This window comes from Taeniopygia guttata, chromosome 1 (genome assembly GCF_048771995.1).
Source record: "Taeniopygia guttata chromosome 1, bTaeGut7.mat, whole genome shotgun sequence".
NCBI lineage: Eukaryota > Metazoa > Chordata > Aves > Passeriformes > Estrildidae > Taeniopygia > Taeniopygia guttata.
The window spans coordinates 76,713,310-76,726,452 of NC_133024.1; the positions used below are offsets into that span (position 1 = coordinate 76,713,310).

At 41.0% G+C, this 13,143-nt stretch overlaps 1 protein-coding gene across 2 annotated transcripts in view; it reads left to right on the forward strand.

Moving 5' to 3' along the window:
- The first annotated feature begins 2,729 nt into the window (after positions 1-2,729).
- The window catches only part of UBAC2 (UBA domain containing 2), an 89,491-nt gene continuing 79,077 nt past the window's right edge, over positions 2,730-13,143 (forward strand). Inside the window, exons 1-2 of one of the 2 annotated variants that reach the window (XM_030276531.4) lie at positions 2,730-2,894; positions 11,473-11,600. In XM_030276531.4, coding sequence (XP_030132391.4) covers positions 2,864-2,894; positions 11,473-11,600 — 159 coding nt within the window. In that variant the 5' untranslated portion in view covers positions 2,730-2,863. Of the gene's footprint in view, positions 2,895-7,606; positions 7,797-11,472; positions 11,601-13,143 lie in introns of those variants that run through there. The other variant, XM_030276538.4, reaches the window with a different exon arrangement.

Here is a 13,143-nt window from a genome sequence, read left to right on the forward strand (position 1 = left end):
TGATTTCATTTAATTCCAAAGTAGTCAACACTTTATACCTAACAATGCAAATAATTTGCTTAATTCTTATGACACTCTACCAGTTGACAGTGATGGTGTTATGATAAAAATACCTCTCTTCTCGGCACTCTATCTCAGGGCAAAACCTACATTTCCTCTACTATTCAATCAGTATGTTAAACTATAATTATTAGCAAGGGGTGTGCAGTTTTCTCAAAAATACGTAGTGGATCTCATCTGCTGTAATCTCAGAAATATTGACATAATATTTTTTTAAAAAACAAGGGATAAACACATCAGGGGTTTCACAGATTCTGCAATGTATTTGTAGACGTTTATAAGATAGCAGCAAATAGATTGAGAGCCAGCTGCCTTGTATTCCAGCAGTACTGACAAATCTGCAAGGGTTTTGGTTTGCCAGCTATTGCTACTCATCCAGCTTTGCTGTATCTGTCAATGATAACAAGTCCACAGAGCTGCTTTCAAACTGGCCCCTAAACATTTCCCAAATGCATCCTCATTCAGTGGAATACATGCCTAAGTCTCTAGTATGTTCAGTGATTATGACTTGAATCCAATTCCAGCGCCTGACGTTGCAGAGAAGAATCTCTCTAATATGATTACCTTGCAGTAAATCAATCTAGGGAAATCTTCAAAACAGAGCCTATAAAATAGAAAAATACTAGGTCTTGGCTCTTAGGACTGTAAACTTATAAATAATGATTGCTCTGTCACTCGATTCTGAGAGCCTGTGAAAAGAAAAAAGCAAGCTTTATCTTCACCACTAAAACAACATTCCTAAACCTATTACACAGGCAATACTGGAAAAGTTTAGATACTGGATAGGTTTTATCCTCACCTATAGTAAAGCCAGATCCACAAAAAGGCTTAATTACTTTAAGTGGAGGTTAGTCGAAAACGTTCAAAATCGTAATTAATTAAGCCATGAGTACCTCATTAGATCCCAGCTTCAGAAGGCACCCAAGCTTTTCCCAAAGAGGTTTCACGCTGGAGCTATTACTAGCTTTGCAGGCTTTGCACCTCCTTATTTACCTTCCATTCCTTAGAAATGAGGGTTGCCTGTCACTTTTGTGTGGTTACAGGCATTCAGCAGTGCACTGGCAAGACAGAGTTTGCATATGTAGCATACAGCAGCCAGAGTCATTTGCATTTGAAAGAAAGAAGGAAAATTTCTGTAGCAAATAATTTCTTCCAGCTGTGCTTTGACAGCAGAGAGTAAGCTGGTTTTCTGTAGCCGAAGACACAAAGTATGTGATGGGTTTAATGCTATGAATCCAATTTAGATTCTTTTCAGAGGAAAGAACCTCAACTTGGGATAAGTCAGGATTTCCAATGTGCTATCTCATTGTCTCTTCTTCCTGGCTGGTTTAGACATACCTTCTGCTCTGTGAGAGGATTATGAGTCCCAATCTCACCTGCCTGATGCAGGCCTTGTACAGAGAGGACAAGTGAGCAACAGAAATCTGAAGTTAGTGCTGGAAATTGGCCATTTAAAAAATACATGCTGATATGCTAATCTTAGCTGAAGTCTTTGTGGACCAAAGCAAAAGGTCTTTTTATGTCGCCTTGACAGTATTTAAGAGATCAAGTTTACAAAGTTTCAGGAACTCAGCACTCTGCAATGCTAGCTAATAATTGCATTTGAATGCAAATATTAAAGTGCATTTTTATGGTAGATTACAAAATTTATGGAATACAAGAAATATATTACTTACCTAAAATTTTTTATTATTGGTTGCCTACTTAAAAATTGTTACCTAGCTGACAAATTATATTTTGCAGTTCCAGAGTGGCATTGGTTTTCAGTCTTGTACTGCAGTAAGGTAAATGTGATTTGAGGCCCACAGTTCCATCATCACATGAACACAAAGTGTACACACCTCGTGCTGCAAAGCACTGTCACCTTTTTAAATGCCTAGCATGACTTATTTCAGTAAAATCTGAGTTCTGCATTTTCATTGAAAATGTCAGCAAAATTTGGTGCCCTAATAGTTTCAGCCTTATGATACCATATCTCCTATGAAATCAGGATTTCAGCTCACCTCATATTGGGCGCCTACCATGCTGTTGGAGAGCTGGAGTCAGATGTGCCATCAGAGCCCATGGTGATCTCTTCAGTGTGGTCCCTTAGTGGAGCCTGGGGAGGAATTAATTTGATCCTAAAGCAGAGACCTTCATTTGGCCACCTGAAAAGCTCTCCAAACTCTGCTGTTTGTATTAGCTCTGTCTCCGTTAGCTGTAATGACAGCTCACCCACAGCTCTAATGAGACATTTACCTGCTGGACTCCCCAAATCACGGTGAGCCTCGGGGGACAGAGCTTTCCCAAGTGCAAGGAGCCAGCCTTCCTCAGGGCACCTACATATTTAAAATTTAAATCGTGTTAAATCTCGAAATCACAGAATAGTTAGGGCTGAAAGAGGCTTCTGGAGATGGATTAGTCCAACTTCCCAGCCAAGGCAAGGTCCCCTGGAGCAGGTGGCAGGGGAACGTGCCCAGGTGAGTTTTGAACGCGTCCAGAGAGGGAGACCCCACGCCCTCCCTGGGCAGCCGGTCCCAATGCTCTGCCTCCCTCAGCGGAAAGAAGCTTCTCCCATTTCTGGGAGCAGGAGTAATTCCAGAAAACACAGGCGCACCGGAGCGCCGCCGCGCCCCCGCTCACCCGCCGGGCCCGGCAGGGGGCGCCGCCCGGTCGCCTGGCGGCGGCGTTTGGCCCATCGCGGCCGCCTTAGCCCTCCGCACGCCGGCCCCGGCCCCGGCCCCGGCCCGCCGCGGCTCCTCAGGGGCTGCCCGAGCTCGGGGCTCCGCCGGCCGCGCCCGCCGGGCCGGGCCGGGCCGCTGCCATGTTCACCAGCACCGGCTCCAACGGCTTCTGTGAGTACCGGCCCGCCGCGCTCCGGGAGGGCGGCGGCCAGGGGTGGGGGCGCGGGTGGCGCTGCCGCCGTCGGCCCCGGGGGAACCGCTGGCTTCGGTCCTCTCTTGGCTGGACTTTTAAATTGTGTGACGGCGGGAGGAGCCGCGGGTGTGTCTGTGTGTGTGTCTGCCTGTGTAGGTGTGTGCATGTCTGTGTGTGTCTGTGTCTCTCTGTGTGTTTATATGTATTTGCATACATCTATATAGACCTCCATGCCAAGATACGTATCAAAATAAAAGAAAAAAAACCCGTATTTTCTTAATTTGAAGTTAGACTTATTTTTAAAACCAGTTTATTGACAAGGCAAACGTAAGGACTAACGTGCCCGTAGCTCTGCTTAGCTTTATTTTTATGCACAGCATAATTATGATGTAAATAATTTCATGTCCCGGTGCTACCTGAACTGACTTCACAGGTATCTGGGGCTGGCTCTGAGCTTGTTTTACAGGACACAGACTCTGCAGCGTCTGGAAGCAGCAGTGAGGAGCTGACCTGGCTGCAGTGTGGACTTGGGCACCACACACAGTCCTAAGAGAGGCGAGGACAAATGATAAGTCAAAGCTTTGCTGACTGCGTGCTCCTTACAGAATGTGTGCTGAAGGGCAGGAGGGCTCTGCAGAGGCATCTGAACAGGCTGGATCAATGGGCCGAGACCCAGCAGTATGAGGGTCAAAAAGGTCAAGTGCCAGGTCCTGCACTTGGGTTGCAACCAGCCCAGGCAGCACTACAGATCTGGAGAAGAGTGGCTGGAAAACTGCCCAGAGGAAAATGATCTGGTGCTGGTTGACAGCCAGCTGAACATGAGTCAGTGTGGCCAGGAAGGCCAATGGCATCCTGGCCTGTATCAGCAATAGTGTGGCCAGCAGGACCAGGGCTGCGATTGTCCCTCTCTACTCAGCACTGGTGAGGTCACATCTCAGGTACTGTCTCCAGTTCTGTGCCCCTCAATTTAGGAAGGACATTTGGGTGCTGCAGCATGTCCAGAGAAGGGCAGTGGAGCTGACGAAGCATCTGGAATGCATGTCCTTTGAGGAGTGGGTGAGGGAGCTGGCGTTGTTTTGGCTGGAGAAAAGGAGGTTCAGGGGTGATCTTACCACTCTTTACAAGTAACTGGATGGAAGCAAAGTGAGGGTGGCCTTCTTCTCTCAGGTAACCAGAGACAGGACAAGACCAGAGGACTTAGCCTCAAGCTGTACCAGAGGAGGTTCAGGTTGGGCATTGGGAGGAATTTCTTCACAGAAAGGATAATTAGATATTGGAATGGGCTTCCCGCGGAGGTGGAAGAGTCACCATCCCTGGAGGTATTTTTAAGAAAAGACTGAAATGTGGCACTCAGTGCCATGGTCTTGTCGACAGGATAGTGTTTGGTCACAGGTTGGACGTGATGATCTCAGAGGTCTTTTCTAACTTAATTGATTCTGTGGTTCTGTTTGAGTGTGAAAACACCCTCTGACTAGGGGAGGAAGATTTCTGGCATTTAAAAAGGGGTGTTAGTTGTAGCTGTATTTTGTATGAGGAATCCAAAGAAGGGAAGAGTCTTTTTCAGATGGATCTGATAATACTGTGCCTTGATTTTCAGCTCCTGATTTTTTATCTCTCTCTGTGCCCCCCAATAGATACTATAGAGGGTCTTTTCAATGGCATACGTCTGTGTATAATTTTATGAGAAAGAATGTAGGAGGAAGAGTATCCTTGTTAGACTGAACGGGTGGAGAGTCATGGTCAGTATTTACAAGTTTTTCCAGGTTTGATCCATCAGAAAGATGAGTGGGAAATGGTTGTCATAAGAAGCATGTATGTGGTAGGGAAAAAAAAAAAATAGATATCATTCTGCAGAAAGAAAATCATAGAATATCCTGATCTGGAAAAGACCCACAAGGATTATCAAGTCCATCTTCTAGCCCTGCACAGGAGAGTTCAAGAATCACACCATGTGCCTGAGAGCATTGTCCAAATGCTTCTTGAACTCTGTCAGGCTGGTGCTGTGATCACTGCCCTGGGGAGCCTGTTCCAGTGTGTGGTCACTTTCTAGGCAAAGAACCTTTCTAACCTAAACCTTCCCTGACACAGCTCCATACTCAGTGTTGTGCTTTTTTTCCTTCTCAAAACCAAATACAACATATGTTCTTACTGAACTTACCTGTTGACCTAAAGTGGGTTTTTACAATAAGATTTGGCTGGTATGGGTGCACTGACAAACTCCAGTAGAGGCATGGATTTAGGTGCAGTGACATATGCTCACCTAGGACACAACTGTGGCAGTTTCAGGTGTCCCTGTGCCCTCAGACTTGTTTGTGTGTGTGCAGCAAAAGTTGCTGCAGTAGCAGCAGGAGTGTGGGATTCTGTCACTGATGCACAGAATCTGATCGTTCAGGTAGTTAATGAATTGGTTCCTGATGTTGCACCAGAGAACTGTATGTGTGTGTTCTTCCCCTGGGGCTTGGGAACCTCTGGCAGAAGGCAGTGTCAGTGGATGATGGGACCTGTATCAGTGACCCTGAGTGAAATAAGTGGACACCTGGTTCAGCAGTAATAGCAATGATCATGCCCGGGCACACTGAAGGCTCCCGCAGCCTGCTGTGCCACCTCTGACAGACCGATTAACATTTATAACATTGGAACGAGGAGATGTAAAAGTAAAAATAAACATACCTGGTACATGGTATGACTGTGAGATAGGGAAGCCAGGAAACAAAGGACACCATCTTCTTAAAGGACAAAGACAGTTTGCCTCTGCTGTGGAAATTGTTTCTGTTATCTGGAATATTGGAGGAGCTGGTATGCTCTGGAAAAAAGAGCCAGTGGCTCTGGGTACTAGTAGGAGACACACTGCAGACATATGCAAATGGATTATCAGAACACTAACCCATCTGAGCTGGATCGCAATGTGCTCAGGGGCATCCTGGCAGCACCTTTAGGTGTGCTTGAGAGGTGGGCTGTGGTGCCTGATCCATGCTGGTTGCTTGTGTTGGTGGCTTCGGTCCCGTGTACAATGCTGCTGAAACACTTGAGCAGCTCTGCAAAGGCTCACGAGTGTGTGAATAGCCTGGCTGTTTGCTTTACTGTAGTGCTGCTTAGTTTGCCAAGAGGCTGTGTCCCAGGAGCAAAGTATGATACACAAGAAGGCTTTCCATTATAAGGCACAAAGGCCTTACCAACAGTTTAAACCAGTTGGACCAACATGAAACCTTTCTGCAGACATTGTAATATCCCCTCCCAATAGTCTTCGTGCTGTTTATGTACTGCACAGGAGTCTAGTAGGAAAGTCTGTTAAGAGTTAGTCATTATTAAGATAACATTTGAGTCCATCTTTTAAAGCGTATACACTTGTTACATCTGGAAAATATTTGACTACTTTTGACTACTACACACAAGCTATTTCTTGTAGTAGGAGTGAGGAGAGCCCTTTGAACTTGCTAGTGCAACCTAGGCTTTTACCTCAGTGAACCTTGTAGTGCAGTGCTAGCAATTTGTTAAAAATCCCCAAGGCAAGGAGGGATCTCTGTATTGCTCTGCTTGCATAACTGGCAGGAATGAACTCTGTTGTGCAGAGGCGTCAGGAAAATAATAAAGCTATGTAAATTAATGCTTTGTGGTATGACTGAAGGAAAAATGAAATGTACTGAATACATAAGACTTGTGTATAACAGTATTATGCAGTACAGTACTGTATGGGAAAGCAAATTAGCTTGTACATCAGCATGCCACTGTGCAGCCTGCTTAGTGTGAGCCCTGGAAGCAGCACAGCAATGAAGGCCACAAAACTGTGGCTATTCTGCTTCTGCTGAACTAGCTCAATTCATTTCAAGCTTGTGTGGGGAACTCCACATGGTCTTGTGGTGTAGCCATACCTGATATTTCTGACAGTGTATACTAAAAGTAGTATGGTAACATCTCTGGTTGGAAGAAAGAAAAGTTTGATATTTTTTATATTTTCAACCTAATTCAGTTTCAAGTATTGCTTTTAGAAACAAAGGTTTTCTTTTTTTTTCTTTTTTCTTTTTTTGTCTCCTTTTTTTTTTTTTTCCCTAATAGTTTGTGACCTAGGCTACACCTAGCAGTCTTCTAAACAGTAAATGTACAGGCAAGTGGTTTGATTACAGTCTTGCCTATGCCTTTAAAAAATAGATTTTAACCATGATCACAGGTTTCTCTATTAGCTTTCTTGGTACTAATGTTCACCTCTCAGCTTCTGGATTGAATTTAGAAGCATTTGGTGGAAAACTGTTCCTGCAGTGATACTCTTACTGTTTTCACTTGCAAACAAACATCACTGCTGATTGGTTAGCCCGCCACAGGTTCTTAGACAGGTCTTGGAATACAATAGATTGATATCTCCATGATGGTTTAATGCAGGAAAAATAACCACTCAAAATGCAGATTCTGTAGGTGCATTTGGGAAGTAATGTGCATTCAGATGTGTATCAGTTATGGTTTAATTCACAGATCTTGTGTATAAGCATTTAAAAACTGGTTTGTGGGCATTTTTTGCCATTATAGTAGCCCCCAGCAGTTAATGATCTGTTTGAAAGTGATGTGCCTGCCTTATAGCAGCTGGGTTTGGGAAAGTTGTGGGTGATAGTGGAAAAAAAGAGTTGTTACACAGCATGGTTTTTTTGCAGCTGTGGTGTAAGCTCAGTAGGGATCCCCACAGAAATTGCCCTGAGCTAATTTGAACTTCTGCAGCCACTGCTCATCAGGTGGCCCATCACTTCACATCAACCAGCAATGAGATCCTCTCCCAAGTCAACACTTGAGTCCTGAGCCTGGAGAGGTTGAAGTTGTTCCTGCAAGAGCACTTCTACAACAGTAGCTTGGTCTGGCTGCCTGTTTTGCTATGCCCATCTGCTGTCTCTTCATCTGTGAGTAGTGAACAGGCAGGGACAGGAAATAATTTCAAAAACTGTAACTGTTGCTGTATCTTCTCATTCTTGGCATTTAGTGCAGTGGTGATATCTGAAGCTGCAACTCGGGCAGTTGTGCCATAAACCTCCCCCTCTGTTTGTGACAGATGAACACTTGTATCCTTCACTCTCTGTACTGTAAAAGAGGCAGTGGCAACCAGCAGAGTAGTAGGTTGTGAGAAGAGGATCTGTGGGCTTTGTAATAGGTGCAGGGGTAGAATGTGGATGCTTAGAAGTGGTTTTCTCATTTATGTCACATTTTAGGATCAGCTTGGCATTGCACAGTTGGTAGCATACAGGTTGGGACACTTGCCCATGAGATTATGAGGGCGGTTTTGGGGGAGAACTCCATTGCACCAGGAAGAAGCAACGATCTGTAGTGGAACCTAATTCCTTGCTCTTCATCATACCGTGGGCATATTCTGGTGGTTATTAACAAAATTTCTCTGTGTACTTAGGTGGAAGCTCAGTAGATGTGGTACAGCACCAGTGCTATAACTGCATGTTGTTTGAAAGAAATGCCACTTAAGGAGCACTTTGGGATTGCAAATTTAGTCCAAGATCTTTGAAGACAGTATTTGATACATTTTAACTTTCAAGGTCAAAATGAGTATTTATCCTTTCATTCTTCTTTCTCTATGTGGTATAAGGATACTGTGTTTTCTCCTTGTGGTGAATATTTGCATTGGTGCTGCCAGCAGACTGGTGCCCTGGTAGGTTTGCGGTAACTATTTCCATCTCTTACATGATTGCACATTCATTGGATTAGAATTCTCCTTTCTAAATTTTACCTTTGCATTGTAAGTAAGGAATTTGACTTGGATGTCAGTATGCCTGATTATGTGAAATCTGGCATTGCTTGTCAATTTTGGTCTGACATGGTTGAAACATTCCACAGTTGTGGGAAGGTTGCTCCATCCCTGTGACTTCACAATAGTCCTTGAGAAAGATCTATATGCTGTTGAGGGATAAAGCAAACTGCTACACTGTGCAGTGAAACACTTGGAAAAAAATTTCAGAGGATGCATTATTATATTTTTCAAGTTCACCAGACAAGAATAAACTTCTCAACCATAATGACATTATGAGAAGCTGGAGAGTAAAAATTTCCATCACTCACATGATGTTCCCTGTGGGTGACAGTCAGATTCATGGGTTAGGTGCTTCTGTGGTTTTTCACTTGATGACATGTCTAATAATAAGTATTTTTTTCCTGTGTCAGGGTTTAAAGTGTCTAAGCTGAAAGCTAAAAGGAGGCTCTTAATAAAAATGTGTGTTCACACTTTTGGAGAAAACAGATAAGGCTCTGTTGGTTGGTTATTTTTGAAAGCATTCAAATTAGGAATTAACTCGATAGGATGAAATACTTCAGTGTATATTACTTGTAAAAATTATCTAATAAGAAAAAATTGCAGCAAAAGCTACATATTAAACCTATATAGAAAAATATAGTCACAGTGGGATATTGAGATTTTGTTCTCATGGGTGTCTGTGATAATGTGATCCTTATGTAAAATGTTTCATAGGATTAATTAGTTAATTTGAAAATTTCTTAAAATTCATGAAATAACGTAAATGCATTTGATAGTAAAATAACAATTTTTATCAAACTTTGGCTTAGAAATGTTTACTGTTGTGACTATTACAATTCTTCTGAATTAGGCTGTATTTCCAAGTATCAAAAATATGTATCCTGATTATAAAATTGACTTTTCCACATTAAGAAATGTTAATTTAACTAAGTTATTACAGGCAGTATTGCTTGAGGTTTCAAATTAATATCTATGTGCATTGTCTGTGTAGCAGCTTTCAGGAAGCTCCAGCTTCTTTTTTCTCCCCAGTGTTGTACAGTACTCTGATGTCTTCAAATGGTTTTGAAAAGCCCAACTGAATTAGACGCATGAATAATTGGAAAAAAAAAAAAAAAAAAGTATGTCTAAAGAATATAAATTTTATTTTTGGAGAGGAAAAGAAAACAAAACCCAAAGAAAGGTACTAGATTTAAATATGGACAGTTTTCTTGCATTAATAAAAAGAATCAGCCAGTATTTCTGCCTTAGCATAGTAACATCCACCTGTGTCAATCCAAGTCACTGCCTAATTTCTATAGAAGGTTCTTCAAGGCCATACTTGCTTAAATGGAAAATACATGCTTAAATAATGAACTCAAAAGGTATGGGTGTGGACTGAATTAATAGTTTTAAGTACAAGTTTTCATTATGATACACATAGAGATGTTTTCTTCCCATGGTGAACATCAGAAGACTGCAGACTTCAAGGTGGTGAACAGCTAACAGTGCCCATCAGAGTCGTTCTTGATGTCATCAGTTAATACTTGGATGATGGTAATGCTTGATCTATGTAGCAAGAGCCATATTTTTGATGGCAGTGGAATTGTGCTGTAATTAAAAAATTAAAATCTTCTCTTTGGTGCCTATTGCCATCTGCTTTTTCTAGCAGTTCACTGTTCTAGTGTGCAGCAGATGTTGAAAAAATCATTCATGGTATTCACTTTAATCTGGACAGGTAGTAAATGTTTATTGTATTACACTGTTTCATGCAATTTTTTTCCTGCTGTGTTCCTGTTCTTTACTCCCCATTAGTACTTTTAAAGTAATCTCATTGCTCCTTTAATTATATTAAGAAGAATGATAACAGAACTATGGATTTTTGTAGTACCCTGCAAAAACAGTTGTCTGAAAATTAATGGATTCTGTGCCATAGCTGAGATGTTTGGAGAGGAAGTAAACGTGATTCAGGCTGCATTTGTGAAAAGGAGAAAAGTCATAGAATAAATAATATTTCAGAGTCTCTCTCTGTGTTGGCTTGAGTTGTTGGGCAAGAATTTGTGTTTTATTGCATCCACTGCACCAACAGGTTAAGGCTGAATTGCTGGCTATGCTCCTGCTAGATATTCTCCTGGCAAATTTTAGTAAATGTGAAATGTATATTGCAGATTTCACTGTTCTTTGCCTGCTTTATTCTGAGTGTCCTTTCTGAAAGTCATGCTCCTAGAGGGAAAGAAGTTCTGATTTCACCAACATCCCGATTCTAGTAATTTCTTTATAAATAATTGTAATAATTGAATAGAAGGAAGATGAGTATCATGCAAATATATTTCCTTGAATGGTGGATCTAAGTGCAATGGTGAGAAAGTCCATTTATTCAGGTGGTTTCTGCTTCATAGTCTCTAAGAAAAAGCTAATCTTAATCCCTAGTGCAAAGGAAACAGAAGTATTTAACTAGATGTGCATGTATATTTTGCTAGGAAAAAAAGTGATTATTTTATTTCCTGAAATGTGGTTGAGCCATAGGAGGGCAGTATAGGAGGACATGACGTCAGTAGGTGCAAAGAACTTAGGTTTAATTGTAGCCAATTTCACAAGACAATGTTGGAAACAAAATGTCTGGTTAATATTTAACTGACATTAATATCTCTAAATATTTCCTTCGATTAATGTATTCATCCTATCTATTCTTGAGTTTTTGAGAACTTGGGAAGTTGTTGAGTTTAAAAGTCAAGGTGGTGTCACTGCTATTATGTCTTCCAGTCACCTGTTTAAATATGTCACTTTTTGAATGTGGAAGGCTTGTCTCTAAAATGGTTTGATTGTTTATTTGTTTTGTCTTTAAGATAAAGCGCCTTTGTCAAAGAGTTTGTTACTTGTCCCAAGTGCCATCTCGATTCTATTGACTCTGCTCTTCCAACATTATCAGAAGTTCTTTGCATATAACCTGCAAGCTGTAAAAGAGGATTTTCAGGTAAGCGTCTGTTCACTTTGTGTGAAAAGAGACTGCAGACTCTGGTTTTCTGTGCAATTTTCCCCCACAGTTTGTCCTCTGGTTCTTTCCCTTTGTTTGCTGCTGTAGACCAGCTTGTTCTTACCATTTTTATGTCACCCCAGCATGCTACTTTTTGGAAAACATGAGAAAAAACTGATCTGAAACAATCGATATAGCTTTTAATTTTTTTTTCTTGTCTGCAAAATTACTTCATTTGTGTTGTTTTTCCTTTCAGGCATTGGCATTTGTAAACTTGCTATGAATGAAGTGTGACATAACCCAATTAATAATACAAGTATTTTGATATGAATATCAGTATCTTATTGTGCCTAATTTTTGAGGCTGAAGAAAGCTACTTTGATTAGGCATGCTGATTATGAATTATTTATTTTAACAATGGAGGCCATAATTTTCATTCTCTAGTTAACCGTTGTAGTTAGTTGTGGAAAACTAAACTTTGCTAAAATAGAACTGCTGCTTCTAAACTGAAAATTCCAGGTGATGGAGGAGTTTGTCACGCTCTTCACTGATCAGCTGAATTGGTTAATTTCATAGTCATTCCTATTTCAAACTAAGATACTCTAGGTATTGTATCTTGTAGCATTTTGTTTTAATTTAATTAAGGATCCTATCAGCTATAGAGTAGCAGCTCTAAATGTTGAAATAATGCACTTAAAAGTGATTAGATTAGTTGTGTGGGTATTTGTTTTTGGAGTGGAAAACTCCAAAACATTTTTGGAAGTGGCAAACTACTGCTCAATAGAGAAAGGTCAGCAAATGCCTCTGTGCTTATCTTACCCCACACATTTTACAATTGCATCAAACAAAAGGCATGTAGTCAAATTAATGTCTTTGAGGCTGCCAACTGTAGCCCGTAAACTTTAAAAGATTATTAGACCTAGCTAGTGATGGTCTGTGCTGTTGTACTCTCTGTAATCTTTCTTGTCAAAACCAAGAGCTTTATTGTAATAATAAATTACAACTCTGCAAGAGCACTACTCATATTTTCCAAGTGTCTTGCAGATGCTGTGCAGTGAAAATACATAAATGATGTCTGCCTTTTAAAAATGTTACAGCCAAGTGTTTGAGGAGGGGAATGAAAAAGTCTGAGAAAGTATTCAAGTTTTAAATGGAAATTGTGTAGGTATGGGATTTATTTCTTTGTTTTTAGATTTGTCTTCAGAGTAATCCTCTCTTTCCATATGTTTGATCTGCTGAAAAACAGCAGTAGCTGCATTTTATCCAAAAAAAGCACCTCTACTGCGTCTTAACCATAAACACTTGAAAGTATATGTAAAAGTTATGACACTTTTATTGTGGTGCTTTGGGAATTTGTGAGTTTGGATTTTTTATTTCATGATATTGTTCCACAGCCTTTGCAGCAAGCTATGTACTATATCACTGAGTACCTCTGAGATCAAGCGAGACCAGATTGTTTAACTTCTCTCTGGTACTAATATTCAGATGAGAACTCTTAAAATAAAATTTGTTTAGAATAAATTCACCTGCAAGGATGTGTTTA